General features: G+C 37.5%; 1 protein-coding gene across 2 annotated transcripts in view; it reads left to right on the top strand.

Moving 5' to 3' along the window:
• Window positions 1-22,449, top strand: part of NAALADL2 (N-acetylated alpha-linked acidic dipeptidase like 2) — a 926,327-nt gene that overhangs the window by 875,457 nt on the left and 28,421 nt on the right. For both annotated transcript variants that reach the window (XM_037046503.1, XM_037046502.1), the window contains exon 13: window positions 2,723-2,921. In XM_037046503.1, the coding sequence (XP_036902398.1) occupies window positions 2,723-2,921 (199 nt within the window). The remainder of the gene's footprint in view (window positions 1-2,722; window positions 2,922-22,449) is intronic.

Here is a 22,449-nt window from a genome sequence, read left to right as displayed (position 1 = left end):
GATATCATGATACTGTGGTACAAATATAGTTCACATATCCAGTCATTAAACAAAATGCAGCTACAGTTTCAAGAGTTGGGCAAATAGCACTGAACAAAACAGACAAAAATCTTTTTCACTCATAGAACTGACATTTTGGTAGGGATCCTAATGATCGTAAGAAAAACAACCGTTTGGCATTACTGAAACCAACGTAGAAAAGCTAATGTTACTGTCTGGATCTTATTTAGAGGGACAAATGAGCTCTAATTAACTCAGAAATGACTATTAGGAGTCTTTATAACACCAGTTATGTAGCAAAATGATGGCATGAACATCAAAAGTAAAGCTACTTTTCAATTTGTAACTTCCTCCCCTTGAGGCAGCACATAGGTGGATGGATGCTGGGGAAGGCAGGTTTCCACTCTCGGGGATCTTCTGGTTCCAGCCAGTTCCTAACTAAACCTGTCAATTCTCTATGTTTGCACCACCATGAAAGATAACTTCATTTAAAGCTAAATAAGTTAGAATGGCACAGTTTGTCTCACTTGATTCAGTAGTAATGTCTTCAATTCTGTAGTGTATGTTACATCAGAACAGATTTTTCTTTCCTAAATGGAAGACTCTCAAGGATGTCAAACATGTTTTCATTGTTGTTCAGTCTTTCAGTTCCAGCATGAACGAAACGTGTATTACCCATCTTGTTCTTTCGTTGTGCCGATATGTTCCCTGTAAGTTCTCCATATAGTAACTTCGGTGAACCATAATCATTCAAGAAAAACCATATCTTTATCAAATAACATTAGTATTACTATTGTTATTTAGGAGGCTAGATTGTCTAAATAAGCAAAGATCTCTCCTCTCGCAACCTCAAGTTTTGTTATGAAATCAAACAAGATAATTACTGAATGTAAAATGTACTATAAACACATCAAAATGCCCAAACCTGTGAACAATAGATTTTATCTGGACCACAGTTTTATATATTGTCAGTTTCAATGACTAGAATGTTTCACACATGGTTCCTTCTATTCCTATAAAAACCACTTATTTCTACATAGTTTTCTTTTCTCGTTGAATTTCTTTTCTGCCTTTTGTTTTTGGATTTTTATATTAAAATACTTCATAAAATTTATTTTATTTATTCAGTAAGCAACTGTTGAATGCCAGCCTGATGTTGGGCTTCAAAGAAAGTGACATGTAACATAGTCTGCATCCAATGAAAGGGAGAGACAGAAAGATCATGGTGTTAGTAGTTGGTAATTCTACAACAGACATATTTTATGTGTCAGCTATAGTTCTAACTTAGTTTTCTCTCCTTTTTTTAGTATATCATGTCTCCACCATGTTTCTTAAACTTGAAAATGTATGGAATAATCTGACTACCATGTTAAACTAAAGATTCCTAGGTTCTACCCCTGTAGTGATTCAGCCGATCTGGGAATCTGCATTTCAACAAACACTTGGGTATTTTGAGAGCTGGTAACCCTTGGACTTCATATGGAGAAAGACTCCCTTCACGATCTTTTCTTTTTTTGTCAGAGATTTCTCCGAGTGGCACTATAAGGCTTCTTTCAAACTTTCGTCTGCTAATCTCAATGCCGTGCTGTCAGACTGCCAGTTTAGATTTACTAGGTCCATGTTCATTTCATTACCTTCACTTGAAATGATTCTTTGCAGTGATCTGCTGACCTCATTGGAGTCAGCTGTACCTAGTTTCCTGAGAAAGACATCATTAACTGTTGTCTTACCAAAGACTGGCTCTAATAGTGGGGATATATGGAAGAAGATAAAGAGAGAATGCCCCTCTTATGGTATAACAAAAAGTGCTTTTTAAACAAAGTGTTAAATTGCACCAGCTGGAAACTGTCTATCTGTAGGAAACTACTTGACAAGTATTACACACTGAGGCTCAGTAACTAGCCCAACATCACACAGCTACTAAATGGTAGAGCATGGATTTAAACTCATTTGTTATGACCCGATGGTCTTGCAGCTGTAATTGCTATATGAATGCTGCCTTTTTCTTAGTCAAAGGAATGATCTGAGATCCCTTTGCTACCTCCATTCATATCCGAATGACTTTCCATAAGTTTGGGAAACAAATAAAGAAACAATAACAATAATCATCTTGAAAGAAAAACAAAACAATACAGACACTATATAGGATACTTTTCAGTGTATTTTCAAATCAAGCATGTATATCAACTTCAAATTACAGAAAAATTTTAAGAAACAAAAAAGCCCAATACAATCATAACAATACATAGTAGCATAAATCATGTTTTCAGGGGGAAAAAAGGATGATGACTCCTTTGAAAATGTTTTTCCCAGAAACACAGCATCATGAGCATGAATATTTGAGTCAGAGAGATCAGTCTTCTGATTGTGGCCTGCTATTTACTTGCTTACTAACCTAGGAAATTCTCTTTAATTAATTCTCAGCTTCTGTGAAATAGACATGACAATACAAAGTTTGGCAAACATTAAATGAGACGATTTTATCATGTGCTCAACCCAGTGCCTGGAACATAGCAGTCTCTCAACTAACAGTACCTATTTACTGGTGTTATTATTAGTGATAATTATTAGTAGTAGTATTAGTGATGATAAATTTAATATGCTTAGTAGAATATGTTTATACAAAATATTTCTGGGGAAATGAATACATCACAATTGCAAAATGGTAACTTTGCTTCTTTGAGAAGGTCTTTTCTGAGACGAGCCCCTTTTTCTTCACCAGGGGCTCAAACCAACACTCATCAACTCCTAGCCCTGGCTTCACACCTGCGGGAAACTGCTCAGCTCTTCCAGTCGGATGAGATGCGTCCTGCTAATGACCCGAAGGAGAGGGTTCCTCTGCGTGTCCGCATGCTGAACGACGTTCTCCAGGACATGGAGAAGAACTTCCTGGTTCAGCAAGTGCCACCAGGTTTTTATAGGTAAGATATGGGCCTCAGATTTTATATTTGTATATCCCTCAATTAAATTTTTGTTGAATTTTTTAGAATATGTATCTTCTGTGAACAAATTTTTGAAATGAAAAACATTAAGTATACCTCAAATTTTAGGATCATTCTCCTCCTCCAAGGAAAAGTCCAGCTGCATAAATATAGAATAAAGGACACTTGATTTAGCAATAATCATATAGAAAATAATTGAAAAACTTTTTTGACATTAAGGTCAGTATGAGTCGAATATGATATGGGTACTGAAAAACATCAGTGAAATTATGGGTTGTGATGGGAGAAATACACTTCCATGAATGAGTCAGGAGATAAGCCCATGTTATTTTGTTCTGGGAGGACCAAAGCTTGAGCACTGTGTTTAATTCTAGAAATTACTCCCAAAAGGGAGTTAAATATGTTTATTCAGGGGAGAGTGGGATTTAGATGAATCTTGAAATAACCAGAAAAAGAGAGAGATTTGTTTGGAGGGTCACAATAGAATGATTTCTGAAAGCATTTAAACAATTTTAACAAATATGTTACTAAAACAGTCTTCATATGGAAGGGGACTCAATTTAGGCTCTTAGAGGATAAGATTAGTACAACCTGTTTTGGGTTTTGAGTTCCTGATGTAATAGAAATTAAACTAACAAGAAAAATACAGCTCAAAAGAGTATTACTGTGGGAGCGACTTCTCTCTCGAGTCCCCCTGGGTGCCACGGACGAAAGTGAATAATGACTGAGACATGACGTATCTGCTTGGGGAGGAGAAGTGAGCTGTGGCCAGTTTCTCAGGGGAGACAAAGGCCAGCAGTGGCCAGTTTCTCCGAGGAAAAAGGCCCAGAGTGCCTTCCTCCATAGCCTTTTATTGGTTTGTAATACACAGGAATACAGGGCCGCAAGGATCAACAGTAGATAACCTTTCAAAGAAATCTGAGGGCTTCAGAGTCTGAATGAGTGTCTGTCAGGAAGAGAGTTGCAGAAACTTTGGGAGACATACTCATTTCCTCTTGGACCCTTATCATATGAATGAAAGCACTCTTAGCAGAGCAGATTTCACAGGTTTATCAGCAAGTCTTCGTGATGCCAGATTTTTCCCCAGGACACACTCTAGCAAGGCAAGGAGCTGCACCTGTCCCCACCAGGTTTCAGGCTTAAGGGGATTAGAGCCAGGAAGTGCTTCTCCCAGAGAACATGGGGACTCAGGCTTTGTTAAAGCCAGGGGGCGAGAGTCCATTGCTCTTTGTTGCAGCTCCCCTGAGTCCTTCCATGAAGGCCTCCCAAGTGATGGAATCTGGCTTAGGTTGCCCACCCCCCACTGTGTGGGGTCTTACCCGTCATTGACTTCTGACCAAGCTTTGGGGGCAGGAAGAGGAAACTGAGGCAATGTTTGCTACCAAAGACAAGCTTTGTCTCCTGCTGCTTGCATTCCAGAGGTCGTCCCTCATGCTTAGGCACAAGGGGTTGTGATACAATTCCTAAAACCAGGCGGAGCTGTCTACAACATATTACATATTTTAAAAATTTTAACTGTTTGATTCTTCTATAAGACACAAAATATATACATGCCTTTCTGTGTAGTAAATGCTATTATATGTGTATATGTATAAGAATTATATATAGATATCTATATACGTTCTCTGTGTGTATGTAGGATATGCATGTGTGTGTATATCCTAGTCCAGAGTTTATCATGAGACAAGGCAGGAGGTGAAGAAGTATTAGGGGAAGAGTGAGATAAGAAGACTGTTGAGCTTAAAACTCTCATACGTAAATGACCTCAAATTTAGCACTTGTACTACATTACTCTATCTATCTGTCCATCTATAAAATAATACCCTGTACTAGATATGCTGTGTATTACCAAAGAATATAACTAATGAATAGAACTAATGAATTGAAGCATAGGAATACAAGTCTTGATTATATATGATAAAGAAGTTTCTAACAAGTAGTGTTCTTAAAAGACTAAATATGCTCACTATCATTGCAGGTATGAAGACATAAGCTGAGTAGCCCTAAGCAACTGAATATAAGGTTTAAGGTGTCCGTAATACAAAAATCCTGTGATCTGACAAATCTTTTGATTTCCCACACCATAAGTTTTATATCTATAAAATGAGATGGAGAAATGAGACATCTTTTAATAAGAAACATTTTATACTTCTGAAACTTGTGACTTTTCTCTATGAATTGAAACCCTAATTCACAGTTAACATCCTTATTTTATATAATTCCTTCTAACAGTGTGATTCTGTGTCATAACTCTTTGGGGAGCGTTCATTTATCATGATAGATAGTTTGAAAGCATGTTGCTTGTTCCACGTGCTCCTGTAAACATCAGAGCCACTGAAGTCCCCTCCAGTTAAAAACGCCTGCCCTGATGAGTTATATTCCAGGGACGGTAATGGGGAAACAGAATAAACAAAGTAATTAAGTAAAATGTAGTGTGCGGTAAATATAATAAGTACTAAACAGAAAAATTAAACCACATTATTAAATCAAACATTAAAAAAGTCTTTATCAGGGTAAGTAAAGTATATTTTAGAACATATTATGTAAGATAATTCTATTTCCTTCACTTTTAACTTATGAACATTCAAGAATTAATAAAAATCATAAATTAATATTTATTTTATATATTACCATATAATAAAAATTTCCCTATTTGCCTTTCTACTTGCACATGCAGTAGAGATAGAAGACCCCTATGATTTGACTTACATGTCTGGTAAACATTTTATTACCCCTTCATTAATATTTATAGACTCAATTTACTTTATTATTCATTGTGAAAAGTCAGTGTTTGTCTTGCTTTGAGTTAACTGCGATTAAGTTTTCCTGTTAGTAACATGCTTATAGGACACCTGTATTCCAGGGTGTTTTTAAGCTTGAAAATGCTGATTATGATAATGTTCTAACTTACATAGCAAACTTTAGGATTGAAAGCTTAGGGTTCAGTATTTGGGCATTATATTAAAGTATCATGATAGTTATTGAGGAAATGACTATAATTGTTGAAGGAATAGAGCCTTCCTTGGCTCTATTAATTCATATATATATGCCAGCAGTGCAAATAGATTAAATAGCTTCATTTTGATTTATATGAGTGAGCCTTATCCCAAGATTGCCATGCATTTTACTTCATTTATGAAATATATAACAAATCATCCTACATTTTTTCTTGGTATTGAATTCATATTTCTAAATCTTCTGGATGCAAAAAAAATCAAAAGTATAAGGCTTTATACTCTCAATCCTTATAAAACCCTCTTTTATAGGAGAGGACATGTTCAAAGTGAAGTGGTGGGTGTGATGAGATGATATGCTGTTTAAGGAAATGAAAAAACCTGATTATTTAACATCACAACTATACAGAGAGAAGATAAAATCATTAATTGAATTGTATCAAAGAACATTTGGTGAACAATTTATTTTTTTTAATGTTAAACAACCTTTTGAGATGTGATTCCTGTAAGAATTTTACTCTTCAACCTGATGGTGTTATGACAATTCTCATCAAATATGCAAGGAGGAAGTCAAAAGTGATTTGCTTTTTAAGATAGTCTTTTTCAGAAGTTCACTGTATAGAGCTATATATTGCATTTGGAATTTTTATTACATCCCAAAGGGCACTGCCTCAACAAAAGTGTCACTAAACACTGAAATATCTTTGGAATATGAAAAGAATGTTCCCCATAATTTGGCATCAGATGATTCCAAGATTTTCAGTTCTAGGATACTGTGTCTAAAACTGTCATTTCTATAAATAAACCTCCATTGGACACGCTCTGTGCAAATATACTGATGGAAACTGGCAACAGAAGATTACTACCTTCAAGGAATTTAATATAATTCAAGAAGTAAGATATAGAAATCATAATTTAAATAAATTTTCAGAAATTTGCCCCATGAGTGCTACAGGCAAGAAGCACTATTGGAATTCAGTTAAAAGAGAAGCTATTATCTTGTGGCAATCAAGAAGGATATCAGAGGGAAAAGGAGACATTTATCTGAACCTAAGGGAAGGGTAAGTCACCCAATAAATTAGGGAGCACTATAGACTGAAAGTTTGTATCCTCCCAAAGTTCATATATTGAGACCTAATCTCCAATATGATGATAGTTGGAGGTAAGGCCATTAAGAGATGATTAGGTCATGAGAGTAGCCATATAATTTCTCACGAATGGGCTTAGTGACCTAGTATCCTAGAAATCCTAGACAGCTCTCTCACCTTCCTGCCATGTGAGGACACCGCCATCTATGGACAGGAAGCAGTCCTCACCAGACACTGACTTGTGACATGCTCTTGAGAATGATTTCTCTAATAATGATCAGATTTGATCATCTGTTGTGAAAGATCATTTCCAAAGTCCCTCAAACTCTAAGCATCTGAGTCAATGGACACTCATAGAATTAAAACCCAGAGAATTCTTCTAATCCTGGGTAAGAGGAGAAGAAAAGAGCATATTGATAGACTGTTAACAGCACAATAAAGAGCTGCAAAGGGATCCAGAGGTACTGAGCTTGTTAGGCAGTTGGGAGGACATGAAAGGACATGTATGATCAGGGACCGTGTAAGTGAGAGTGTGTGGAAAACTGCAAAGTGTTACAAAAATATAACTGGGAACAAAATCCAGCAATGTAAAATCTGACTCATCACCCCTGGGTAGGAAGGGGATCATGTACTTTAAGAATTCCGAGTCGTCTCTCTCTCCCTTCCTTTCCTGTAATTCCAGTAGGTACCACACTAGTACTCATGGGGACTGGGGTGTCTGGCGATGAGATCTTGCTGCATCTGTGTTTTGTTACTGGATTTTTCATAAATACCTGTAGTTATTATTCTGCAAAAGCAGATTAAGCAGTCTGACCCAGTGAACCTACAGATTCTCCACTACAATGTTTTCCTAAAAAAATAGACTGTTTTTAGAACAGTTTTAGGTTTAGAGGAAAACTGAGCAGAAAGTATAGAGTTCCCTTATCACCTATAACCCTTCACGCACACATAGTCTTCCCCTTCCAATACACAGGCCCTCCCTATTATTAACGTTGTGCAGTGTGCAATACTGGAATTGAAGCACAGAGAAGTCCTGAGTCTCTGTGTGCTGGCCCTCCTGAGCCCGATGGGCATGGGAGCAGGTGTGGGCCTGTGGCCTCAGAGGCTGGGCTTCTTTCACAGCCAAACAGAGATGAGCCACCTGGCTGGTGGTAGATGAGGCAGTGAGCCGAAACCCTTCCTTTGCTTTCTCTCCAACAAATCTTGCCACCATAACTCACATCCTCCTATGAGTGTATCTCGGCAATGCTGTTCCTGTGATACCATGGAAAAATCTTATTTTCAAACTGGTCTGGCAGACTCACCTTGGTCCTGGTCCACCTTTGGCAACAGTACCTTTGTTACAGTTGATAAGCCAATATTGATACATTATTAACTAAAGTTCATAGTTAATACGAGGGTTTACTCTTGATGTTGTACATTCTATGGGTTTTGACAAATGTATAATGACATATGTATAGCATCATACAGAACAGTTTCGTTGCCATAAAAATCTCTGCTCTACCTATTCACCCTTCCCCCCACTCCCTGAGCCTCTGGTAACCACCAATCATCTTATTCTTTCCAGTTTTGTCTTGTCCAGAATATCATATCGTTTGAATCATGGAGTATGTAACCTTTTCAGGTTGGCTTCTTCACATAGCAGTATGAATATATTTCCTCCGTATTAGTTTTTTAATCACTGAAAAAATAGTCCATTGTATAGATATACCACAGTTTCTTTAACCATTCACCCATTGAAGGACTTCTTGGCTGCATTAAATTTTTGACAATTATGGATAAAACTGCCACACACACACACACACACACACACAGATTTTTGTGTAGATACACATTTTTAACTCATGTGGTAAATACCCAGGAACGTGATTGCTCAGTCTCAGGTAAGCCCATGTTTGGCTTTGTAAGACTGCCAAGCTGTCTTCCAAAGTGGCTATACCATTTTCTATTGCTACTAACAATGAGTGAGACATCCAGTTATTCCACATTCCTGTAGAATGTTATGGTGTCAGTGTTCTGGTTTGTAACCATTCTGGTAGATGTGTATTGGTATCTGAAGACTTAATGTTGAGTACCTTTTCTGTATGCTTATTTTCCATCTGTATGTCTTCTTTGGTGAGATGTCTTTCCATATCATTTGTCTGTTTTTTTAATTGAGTTGTTTTCCTATTTTTAAGTTTTAAGAGCTTTTCAAAAAATATGTTGGATACCAATCTTTTATCACATTATAGACAGAGCAAATACATTTCCCCAGTCTGTAGCTTGCCTGTTCATTCTCTTAACAGGGTCTTTGGAGAGCAGAAGGTTTTAATTGCAATGAAATCCAATTTATCAAGTTTTCTTCATGAATTGTGCATTTGATTTTGTCTCTAAAAATCCATCATCACCAAAGGAGCATTTACATTTTCTTCTATGTTATTTTCTAGGTGTTTTCTAGTTTTGTGTTTCACATTTGGGTTGATCCATTTTGAGTTCGTTTCTGTGAAAGGTGTAAGGCCTTTCTCTGGGTTCACCATCCCTGCGTTTGACTGTTCAGTTGTTCCAGTACCATTTGTTGAAAAGTCTGTGCTTTCTCCACTGAATTGTCTTTCTTCTGCTGCTGTACAACATACTTTTAATAATGCCTTTTATAATCAGCAGCTCACTTGTCCAGAGTAGAATAGCTTTAAGGACTCAGAAGATGGTGTAGCAATGTTATTATTGGAAGACTAATGGGTTTGGGATTTATAAAAGTAGGAAGGGATTTTTTTTTGAAAAAAATTTCTCTTTTACCAGTTGCATGCCTTGGAACAAGCTAATTAGCCACTCTGAGACTTAGTTTCTGATTTCTAAAATACAAAAATCTTTAAGTGCTATTATTATTAGGATAAATTTAGATAAAACATCAGGATAAATTTAGATAAAATATCAGGATAAAATTAGATAAAATATAAAAAGATAATTTATGAACTATAGAATTTTATATAAATATTATAAACTAATAGTAATTTTTGTATGATTCTAGTATTTTACTTTAGGCTTTGAGAGTTTTCTGGGTTCCAAAGCTTATTCTCTACTTTCTCTTCACAAAGGGGAAATACTTTAAAAATTTCTCTTTCTCCAGCATCACTGCAGTAAGGAATTTCATTTTTAATTTTCAATCAATGCTCACTAAAAGCTTGCATATCAAGACATTGCAACATGCCATAGAAAATAAAGTGTTGGAGTAAAATGAAATTAATTGGGCAGTTTTTAAAAACAGTAAATGGAACCAGAGGCATAGAATCATGGAATGAATTGACCGCTCTAAAAGGGGAGGTAGGAGGTGAGGACTGTTGGAAAGAGGGTGAAGGGATTAGTCAAAGAACATATATGAAGAACCGATGGATATAAACAATGGTATGGAAAATAACATGGAAGTGGGAAGCAGATGGGGTGGAAAGAGGCGAAGGGGGAAAATTGAAGCAACGATAATAGCATAAACAAGCCCTTATTAGATAAAATGTTAAAGAGACTTACTAAGAAAAAGAAGATCAAAAATATGAACAGTAAAATGACAACAAACTCACAACTATCAACAAGTGCACCTAAACAAAAACAAAAACAAAAACAAACTAAGCAAACAACTAGAACAGAAACAGAATCACAGAAATGGAGATCTCATGGAGGGCTATCACCAGGGAGGGGGAGGTGGGAATGGGGGAAAGGTACCGGGAATCAATAACATAAATGGTAGGTAGAAAATAGACAGGGGGAGGTTAAGAATAGTATAGGAAATGGAGAAGCCAAAGAACTTATATGTAAGATGCACAGACATGAACTGAGTTGTGGGGGGGGATGCTGGAGGGTGTGGGGGTTTCAAGGCAGAGGAGAATAAAGAGTGGGAAATGAGATAACTGTCATAGCATAATAAATGAAATATATTTTTAAAAATAAAAAAAAAATTAAAAGTACAAATAAGGACAGGTACTGCAATAAACACAATTAAATAGCATTAGCGTCTAAAATGGGGGCATTCCGAGTAATAAACTTTCTTCAGAGGAGCCTTCTCTCAAACTACTTCCTTTGGATGTCCAAGAAACACTACCAAAACCTCACAGTCTCTTGGGGCAAATTCTCCCATGTTTTAGGTTTCGAAGTTTGAACCACTTTTTAGATTTTGGCACCAGCAATTTCATGCTTGAACTTTAATAGCTTATGAAGAGGCATTCTTTTCAGCTTATTTTAGCAAGGTGTTTCCTGGCCTTGTCACAAATGGTTGTGGTGCTTAAGGGCCTGAGTTCCTGAGGCCACAGTTGTGTCTTGATATCTCTTTTCTCCACTTGCCCCTCTACTGGCCTAAATAGTCTCACAATGGGGCACACTCATTATTGTCATCTCTTTTATTTAAGTGAGTGGACTAAACTCTACAGATGTAGAAAGATCTTTGGCTTTAAAATTTTAGTGTACAAATAGGAAACAATAGGATTTCAAAACTGCTCTCAGCAAAAATAGTTGAATCTAAAAAATGTGAATAAAAATAAAAACAAAATAAATGAACAAACCGAACAGAAACAGAAGCATTGAAGCAGAGAATGTTATGATGGTTGCCTGATGAAGGGTTTGGGGGGATGGGTAAAAAAGAGAAGGGATTAAAAAGTACAGATTGGTTTTCACAGAATAGTCACGGGGATGTAAAAGACAACATAAGGAATTCAGTAGTCAAATAATATATATGCAGGACCCATGCACATGGACAACCATGTGGGGATTGCCTGACGGGGGGTCTGGGTAGAGGGGGCAAATATGGAAAAATCGGGACAACTATAACAGTATAAATAATAAAATGCCATTTAAATAATAAAATATGATTGGCACAAATTTTCTCGTAATAGGCAGTTCCAATATGAGCAAAATGTATCAAAGTGACCTCACAATCATACACTGGGCAAGAACATCTGCATAAAATTGCACATAAAGTCTCTCCACACATTTAAAGAGACAGTAGTTAAATAGTAAAAGCTAATGAAGTTTTCCTACTTATTACTGCATTATTAATTATGATTAGGTGGAACTGTGGGGTAATATTACCAAAGGATAGGAATTTTTTGTTGCTTTGGGGAAGAGAATCAGATATCCACCATTGTATTTGTGTTGCAGTGTTTTTGATTTGAGTATATGGGGAGTTGTGAAGGAAGCGAGTTTACGTCAGTGTTTAATGCTGGCTGCTAGATAGAAATGGGACTCTGGAATAGATCCTTTGGCACCATGCTTCAAAATAAATGAAAGGCTAACTATTTTCTTTAAAACAAAACTATCAGTTATGCTGCAATATTGTCCTGTTTTTCTTTCTAAATATGATATTTCAGGTACGGCGGGGTTAAGTAATCTCTTAGGGGCTATCAAAGGAGATACATTTCTAATATTATTTCTTTGGGAAGATACTTCTGAGTTCCAAACACCGTGTTACCCAGGACTTTGGGGGGCCCAATTCGCTTGTAAGCTGTGGGAGAGCATGCGTGTGTGCCTGTACGTGCGTGGGGACTTCTGGCTTTGTGTTCATATCAAGGCTGCGGGAGCGGGTTTACAGTGAAGGAAGTCCTTTCCAACGTAGCTGGGACAGCCTCGAGGCATTTCAGAGGATAATTTTAAGCGAGTCCAAGCCAAAAGAATTTTTTGTTTGCATTTTTGAAAGCAGGAAAATAGCAATGTAAATGTCAAGATGCTTCTGCCTTGAGCCAAGAATAAACAAAGCAAACAATCTATTAAAAGTACTTTTCAAACACACAAGCTCCTAAAACTTTGCTTTTGAAATATGTTAGAACTAGTTTACACTTAAGCAAGCAATGGCATTAGACAGTATATTAGAAGCACATTTTTCAGATACGCTCTAGTCAAGTTTCCCATTGATTGTGCATCTGACTTGGTTATATATTTGCTTTTAAGAACTGAGAAAGGCTAAAACTCATACCTCCCAAACTATTTCAGAAAAACAGGGATCTCATTATATAGTTTTCATGGTGTTCTAATTACAGTTAGTTATGTAAGTACTAATGGAAGCTCATGTTCAGTATTTGATTTGGATAATCACTACTTTGGGTTGTACTTTCTCTTTTAGTGAGGTGTGGGTGGGCTGAATGGAGCTAAAATCCCACCATTGTTTCTCTTGTCATCAGTTCTTTTAGCAATGCCTCTGATTTCTTTAGTCTATGAAAAAATAACAAATGATTAAAAATTACCATACTGTTTTTTAAAAAGCCATTTATACAAAAGAATCTGTGTGTGAATACAGAGTTTAATCTACACAATGTAAAATTTCTAAAAGAGTATTGAGGATCCAGTTCATATAAAATTTTTATAATGCTTATCATTATATGCATCCCCTTTTATCTTTCTATTAATAAACATACATATTAGCTTTATAATTATGTATCACTTTCATATTTTAAAGCTTCTAATTCTAAAAGGAGCAAAAAAGGCTACCAATTTTAAAAAGAACCAAATGAATATACTGAAACCCAAGCTTTTTTTTAAAAGTAGCTCACTTAAAATTAAAACAAAGAATGCATCCCATTGTGACAAACAATTTTCATTGAAATTTGATTTGACATTGAAAAACTTCTTTCAAAATTTGTAGTTGACAATGACTGCTTTGTCAGTGTAATTAGTCTGAGATCCAGTCTGCTAGTATCACAGTAAAAATCCCTGTGTGCACACTCATTGCATTTTATAAAAGTATCTTTTAAGTTATTTAAAAGGTAACTTTGGAGGTTTCTTTCCATCTGAAGAAAATTACTGTTGTTACATTTGCAAGTCAGGATGCCTTTCCGCCTGAGGGTGAGTGTTCCCTTATGGTGTATTTAGTGATAGTCACTAGTAAGACTGATGATAGTAACGCTTGTCACAGAGGAGGGTTTACTGTGTGCCATACACTATGTTGGGTGTTTTCACATATTATCTGTAACTCTTCCAACAACATTGCAGGGTTGATTTTGGTATTCCTTGCATACAGACGAGAAAAGTGAGGCTTTGGAAAGGTTTAGATATGTCACAAATGCGAATTGAAACTGTCGCGTTTTCTCTAAAACCACTGATTTTTGTACCAAACAGTGCTACATATATTTGATCCAGATTATGTCTCGTTTACTAAGAAGTCAATATATTTACTTAGAATTTGGTGCAAATACAGCCAAGTATTAAATAAATTGATTTCTCAAAAAGCTGGTTAAATTTCATTTGTCCTATAGTTGCAGAACTACATCTCCTGACTGTAATTTTTACAAAAGTACATATGTGAGGCATGAAAAGTATCCATATATCTGGGGGAAAAGATATGCCCCATCGTGCTGAACCAATAAAATAGACCTGGCTGGTGTGGCTCAGTTGGGCATCTTCCCATAAATCAAAAGGTGGCTGGCTCAATTTCTGATTGCGGCACGGGCCTGAGTTAGGGACTCAGTCCCTGGGGTGGGTCATACCTCTCTCCTGTGTTGATGCTTTTCTCTCCCCCTTCCTCTCTCCCTTTATGTCTCTAAAAGTGGTGAAAAGATCCCAAAATATTGCCTACCCTTTAATGTTGCTATAAATATTAGGTGCAGTTCAAAGGGGAGGGACATTTGTCTGCTAAGTCTCATATATCAGAGTGAGAAATATTTTCTCATAAATAGCAGAGTGATTTAGAGGAGGAATTATTAGACTAGGAATTTAGAGCTGTGGACTTAAGACCTAAGCAGGACATTGATGAGGTGATCCTCTAAGTCAATTAACTTCCATGACATTCTTCTTTAAGAAAAGATAAATGGGCAGAAATTTAAGATAATGGAAATATTAGTTGAAGACGTATTTATAACTATAATGAAGTGACTTATGATATCTTTGAAAAATAATTATTGAAATAATTATATCAATGAGAAGAAAAATAATAAAAATCTAGTTTCTCCATGATACCATGTTTAAACATTTTAGCACTTGTTTCTCTTTCCTTTATGTAATTTCCTATTTTATCTGTCAACATAGAGTTTCCATGCATATACATATCTTGCTAAAAAGAACTAAAACACCGGATTATGCTCAATATATTCTTTGTACTCACTGAAGCAACTAACAGTTTGTTATGCTACATAATGAAACTAAAGTACTTGATTGCTGTATAGAACATATGTTTAGTATATCAAATGCTTAGATAGCAATTTGTATTTGTCAATACCTAGATTATTAGGAGGAACATTCTCTTCTTGTAATAAGAAAGTAGATCTTTATACCACACATACACATACACACACACATACACACACACACACACTATGGAGCAGGTGTTATATATTGAGAAGACACACATAGAAAGAACTGAGAACTGATAGGCATGATTCTGTAAAGCACATATTTGTCCGTGTAACCTACCCCAGTGGAATATTTTGAAAAGAAAAAGGGACACAAGTCTTTCCCTTTCCCCTGGTCACCTCAAGGGTTTTCCAGCCACTATTTTTGGTTGTGCTGCTTATCCAGTCTGCTCACTAAGGTCCTGAGATGATACCATTTTCAACTGATGAGAAATAGTAACAGGAAGCTCTTAACTACACTGATATGACTTCTACCTGCAGATTTCTAAGGATGTAGATGAAATGGGAATTATTCACCCCTTAGTCTATTATTTGAACTAAACTTAGTATACAATTTAATATATAGTTGATGTGATCCCAATAAAATATAACAAACCCTCAAATAGCATATGGTGGGGCTCAAGTATTTACTTTCAATCTAGCTTTACTAGACAGGTTCCAATGAGAAAACTAGGAGGCCATCTGGTTATTCAAAGTAAGAATAGTTTTAACAGAGAGAATTAGAACTGTGTATGCTCAGTGGAAGTGTTGGAGATGAAAAGAACTAGCCGAACTGAAATAAACGTTTTTTTCTTTAAGTGACAGAATCAGGTGCCTAACGTTCTCAAGCAGGCAATTTCTAGCTCTGAGAAACGCCATGAATCTCATTTCTGCCATTTCCCTGTCTGCCTGAAACCATTTCTGACAAGTGGTTTCACATTCCCCTCTGCCTTCCAAAACTTAAGTGATTATTGATTTAAATTGTGTATCATTTTCTGCGCTTTCATAACACTCACTGACTACTTTATTCAGAAATAACAGCTCAGCCTTTTATCATGTTCTCTCTGGACCTGGAAGGAGCTGAGGATCTGCCTTGTGCTACAACGGTGGTGGTAATGGCATGAAGGAGGAGGAGGAGGACAATGTCTATCTCATACCAGGTTTTCCTGGGACTTTTTAATTCATAGTATATTTTTTCTGTCAAGCAGAGTTTAGGGACTCAAGGACTTAATAAATATAATATACAATTTAATATCTAGTAAGTTTAGGGACTTACTGCTTATGAAATTTTTAAGAAAGAAATAATAGTCACGTGTAAGACATGTAATATACTTGAGGCTTAGTTCCTACCTTCACAATAACATGCACAGTAATCGCTGGAGCTAGCGGTTGTACCCAGGCCTTCCCTGACTCAAAAACACTCTCTTATTTCACCGTACTCTTCAAGGACCTTTACCGAAGATCCTTTTTTCCCCCTTGATGCTTTATATATACTTTTCCTGACCTGTCAACCACTCATCCTGATAGATAAGATATCTCTCCCATTTTGCAGGTAAGAACTCTGAAGTTCTTTAAAAAATGAATTTCTCCCTGCTGCCTCCCAGTGACCAGAAATGGTATATGACCTAAATTAGTAAGCAATAAAATTTAGTTGCAGCCATTCTGAGTTTTATTTTTAAACAAATCTACAGCCACTTTTAAAATAGCTTCACAGAGAGGAATTGGATAAAAAGAAAAAAGATCTTTAAAAGGTTGAAGTAGCCCTGACTGGCAAGGCTCAGTTGGTTGAGCACATTCCCACAAAGTGAAAGGTCGCAGGTTTAATTCCCAATCAGGCCACCTGCCTGGATTGGGGGGTGGGGGGGGGCTGGTCCCAGTTGGGGGCATGTTAGAGACAACTGAGCAGTGTTTTTCTCACACATTGATGTTTTCTCTCCCTCTTTTTCTCCCTCCCTTCTCCATGCTCTAAAAATAAAAGTAAAAATAAAAAAAACAATTAAGAAGTTGAGGTAAATAAAATAATTTTATTTTGAACCAGAAGAAGCAGAAATAGAATATATTTTATCTCGCACGCAAAAAAATGGATGTTTAATCCTTTTTCACTACTCAGACCTGGACTGTAGGAAGAAGGTCCTTAGGTTATATGACAGTTTGTTTCTTGCATTTCCTCTGATTATCATGTTAATCTTATTGCCTTTCTCATCTGTGAGTTAGAAATTAGGGCCACTTCTTTATGATATTTATCTAGATTACTACTGATTCAACTGCTACTGATTCTACTTATTATTTAGCAAATACTCGATGTTTCCTAAATGGCAGATTATGACAGAAACTGCGAATACAGTAATCAAAAATAAAAATATTAACCCTATCAAATAGACTTTACCTTTAATGGTAAGAAAAAAATAAGTCACCAAACAAATACGTAACCACAAGCATTGAAAGTGTCTAGATGTAAAGAAACAGGAATTTTTTTTCTTTAAATGGCCAAATTGATTGAGGGAGAACAATTTGGGTTGACACTGGGAAATTAGACAAGAGCCAACTACAGCCAAAAGCCAAGAGGCTATAGACAGGGGATTAGTTGTTATTTTTCACTGCATTTAGAACTTAATTTGAAGCATATAGTATAACCTTATCTATGTATCTATGCATCTATCTATCTATCTATCTATCTATGTATCACCAAGCAACCTAGGGTTCCAATACCTGCTGCATAACACAGAAATAATTGAGGAAGAAAAGAGGTTTTTATTAAAGGTGTTCCCAATTTGGGGGGCTCTGGGAGCATCCCTGCTCCAAACTAACTTCTACAAAACACAAAAATCCCCTTTGTTCCCCAAAAGACAGAAGTCTGAACCCCTGCCCAGAAGTTTTTTATCTTGCTTATCCATCTTTTAGGAGCCCAAGGCAGCCACACAAATGGGTCTCATTAACAGGGTTCCCAATTTGGGGGAGCTGACGTCTCCTCTTCTCTAAGCCATTTGTCTCTTCAAAACATAGAAATTCCCTTGTTACCAGAAAGACAGAAAATCAAATCTATGCCCGGAAGTTCCCAATCATGCCTATCTACCCCCCTCTCTCTGGCTATCAGGCTCTCTCTGTCTGTTGTATGCACTTGTGAGTTCATGTTGTCATCACATCATGCAATTTCTCTCTCTCTCTGGGGGTCTGGGCTGTGCTACCAGATCACTCCAACTTGTTGTGCAGAAGAAACACCTTTCATGGGGTCCCAGGTACCCAAAGCTGCTCATGCCCCTGGGGCTGAGAAACCTTTCTACCTCACACATCGGTGTGCTGCTCTCAGGGCCAGAGACTGCAGGGCACCCCAAATACTCCATGCCCCACCCCAACTAGGGGTGAAGGTTAAGGAAGAAAGGGAATGTTTCTGTGTGTGTTTTATTTTAAAACCTCATCCTGGAAACCCGTTTATGATGGAAGAAAGAAAGGGAATGTTTCTGTGTGTGTTTTATTTTAAAACCTCATCCTGGAAACCCGTTTATGATGGAGTGCCTGGCTTTTAAACCAATGTGAGCTAATGTGTTTAAACCTCTTCTAGCCATCATTTTGAAGAAGTCAGCTGTAGTTTCCCAGCCATTTAAGGCATGTAAGAGTCATGGCTAGAGTCATGACCAGCACCAGAGCTTATGCAGGCTCTTTGCAGATTGTGTTATGAGCCACTCAGCTAATGGGGCAATGCATGCTTGTTTGCCTAGCTGCATTGCATTTGTTTACAGTTGCCCCAGGGAATGGAAGCCTAATAAACCCCAGCTCCAGTTTAAATCCAGGGTTACCTTTCACACCTTCTGTAATTTCTTTTCAGGATGGTGGGAGGTGCTGGCTCTAGGTGTTTCTCACCCACTCCCCAATGATCTGGCCAGACTCATCTGTTACTACCCCCCTTTTAACACCCCTGGACATTATAATCATACAAAGATAAATGGACAAAAGTCATGTTCTCCTGGAACTACATTCTTCCAGCCAAGGGGCATAGTCCTACCTATCCTCTGGTCCACAGATACCTAACAAAAGGGGTCTGGAGTGGAAGAGATCCTTCATGCAAGGAAGAAGGATCTTGCAAAGTCCAGGTCAGTTGGCTTCCCCTGGAAAGTTTCATGTGCAATGTTCAAAGGACATTTGAACCACTTGTCCACTTGTTGCTGGACAAGTTGGCATCCTTGTCATACTCTAGAGGTAACAAATTTGTTGAGAGCATTAGAAGGTACAATCAAAATAATATCCACTATAACGTAGATAGGAACTAATTCTACAATGTCCCACATTAAGAATAGAGTGAGGCACTTGAAGGAACGTGTGTAAGGTATGTCACACCTGTCTGAAGCTTTTTTGCCCACTGTATTAATATGCTCAGGGGAATATTCTAGGATTCCCCCTTTAATATGTCTGGCCATTTTCTGTCCAAACTGTTTGGAGAGAAAAGGAAAGCAGTTTTAAGTGAAGTCAACAGACTGCTCCATACTTCACCAACTCAATTATATAGTCCAACCAAAGTATTGAGTATCAGGAGGCAGTGGTGAAGATGGGCTTTTCAGGTGAGGCCTACACTGTGTAAACAATCACCCAAGTAATTACAATCATAAGCATATGCCTTATGAAAACAGGCGAGAATAGTGGGGGAAATATAGAATCCAAAGAACTTGAGACACGTGGTTATAAACTAAGGGGGGGAGAATGGTGGGGGAGGGAGTGTGCGAGTGGAGGGGAATGAAGGGGGGAATAGAACAACTGTAATGGTATAATCAATAAAATATATTTAAAAAAGAACACATAGATTAATTCACACAACTAGTCACAAATCAGACTCTGAGTCAACAATACTGTGTTTTGAGATGTCCAGTTGCAATGCATTTGCTAGAATGACATTAAATAGTGACGATTGGATAGATCTTCCCTGTCTGTAAAATGAACATCTCTGGTGATGTCAAAGAACCCATTCAACTTTTAAGTGATAACAAAACTTTTAAGACAGTTAACTGCACTAGAGTCCAATTCCACACTCAGCATTGTGATTTTGCTCAAAACATAATCTTTCTCTTTAAAATCATTGTCACCATCACCAAAGGGACTACCAGTTTTTAATTTTGCCTGCTTATTTGCATAAACACAACAAGAGCATCAATTGATCACATAGATTCTTTAAATCTGCTTTGCTGGAACTTATACAAGGAACCTTTAGAGTGGGCTTTAGTCAGCCCTTCAGGACACAGAAGTCAAACTAAAACCTGCAGTCAGGATTTGCCTGCTATACCTACATTCCTCAAGTCCTTGAGGTTTCAAATGTGTCTTAAGGTTCCTCCCTTGCCATCTTTTAGGAAAGTAACCTTAATTCCTTCCCTGGAAAGACTGACGTGAATCACACAACAAATCAAGGTACTAGGCCATTTTTCCAGGAAGATTTTGTTAGTTTTGAAAGTCAATCTCGGTTCCTGAAGGCTTTCTGGTAGCAACCAGAGTCCAGGCATGCCTCCTTCTGGAATGACATTCTAGTCAAAGCCTTGGTTAACAAAACCACCACTGGAAACTGGTCTTATTAACATTATTCACTTACTAAGAATGTCATTATTCACTTACTAAGAATGCCAAATTCTGGAGGGATCTGGTAGGGAGAAAAACACAACGCAAAAATAGAAATCTTTGTCCTTTCAATATCCACCAAAATTACATACCCATTGCTTTTATGGAAGTAACTTCCATTAAAGTAACTTCCATTACTTACTTCCCACTTAGTGCGAAGTTTAAATTCTCAGAAGCCTCAATCTTCTCTCAAACCAGAAATGAAGCAAAACCCGAAGCAAAGACAGAAGGGATTGGAACCAGCCACAGAACCTTGTCTCACACCAACCAGTCATACCACCTGGTCACCTAGGTAACCCCTACCAGGTCCAAATGGTATGAAGCCCCAATCATAGAGACATTCTCTCAATGATCAGTACATCAACCAATCTCATGGCAGAGGCATGACCTCTCACCTCAGCCAGACTCTAATCAGAACCAATGGCACAAAGCCCCAAGAGTACAGACATGATCTCTTTTCTCAGTTGGGTTCTAACCGGCACCAGGTGACCTTTTCTGGGTCCCAAAGACAGAAACATTCTCTCCAACCTGTCTCATGGCAGAGACATGCTCCACTGCACTAGTCACACTCTAACTGGAAATCAATGACTTTTCCTAAGTCCGATGGGAGAGGCATTCTCTTGCCCACTGGTCTCACAGTAGAGACATAGGACTCCTGGTATACACAAAACATCAAAGCAGCCCTAAGTCCCTGTAAGATCAGAAAGCAAGCAAAATAATCAAGCAAACAAAGAATATGCACACTTCGCCAGGGGTGGGCTTGAGGGATACTGCAATACTGAGCCACACTGCAATGGTCCTGGACTACTTCCACTCTCTTGCCCTCAGAGCAGCACAGAGATGCCAAGGCTGGGTAGGTACCTCAGCTCCAGAGGCATGAACGGCTTTGAGCACCAGGGCCCATGGAAGGAGCTTACCCTGCACAACCAGCTGGCATGATCTAGCAGTATATCCCAGGCCCTGGGAGATAAAGCAAAAATGCATAAGGTGATCGTGATGCTGGAACCCACAATTCTGCACCCCAGAGAAAGAGAGAGAGAGAGAAAGCCTGAAAGCTGGGAAGATAGAAATACATTTGTATAGTAGCCTTGGACTACAAAAAGGACAGATAAGCATGATGGAAAACTTCTAGGCATGGGTTTGAATTTCTGTTGTTCTGGGAACAAGGGATTTACTGTGTTTTGTGGAGGAGGTTGGCTTAGAGCAAGGGTGCTTCTAGCCCTCCCATATTGGATACCCAATTAATAAAGACCTTTTTCTTCTCCACCAATCCTCATATTATACTTTCAAACAATGATAAGTGGCCAGACCCCAGGCTGCTTGGTTATATATCTGTCTACTATGTGGAAAGGGATTATAAAGGTAAGAAAAAAATGGAGATATGTGACAAAATATCACATCATTATAAAAAAATGATGCGAAATTTTAATGATCTAAATGTATCAATCAGAATTCTCCATAGAAACAGAACCAATGTAATAGATGATTAGATAGGTAGATAGATAGATAGATATAGGTAGATAGATAGATTTTAAGAAATTGGCTCATGCAGTTATGGATAATAGCAAGTCCAAAATCTATACATTAAACACTCTGGAAATTCAGATAAGAATTGATGTTCAGATTTTAAATCTGAAATTTGCAGGGCAGGCTATAAGCAGACTGAAAATTAGGAAGGATTTCTCTATTGCAGTCTGGAATCAGAATTCCTTTTCTCCAGGAAACCTAACTTTTTACTCTTATGTATGCACTTCAAGTTGATTAAATGAGGCCCCCACACTTTATCAAAGATAATCTCCTATACCTAAAGTTA

Source organism: Sturnira hondurensis, unplaced genomic scaffold, assembly GCF_014824575.4.
Source record: "Sturnira hondurensis isolate 20B ecotype Veracruz unplaced genomic scaffold, ASM1482457v3 Scaffold0005279, whole genome shotgun sequence".
In the NCBI taxonomy this organism is placed as follows: domain Eukaryota; kingdom Metazoa; phylum Chordata; class Mammalia; order Chiroptera; family Phyllostomidae; genus Sturnira; species Sturnira hondurensis.
This window is presented reverse-complemented; position numbering and strand designations above follow the sequence as displayed.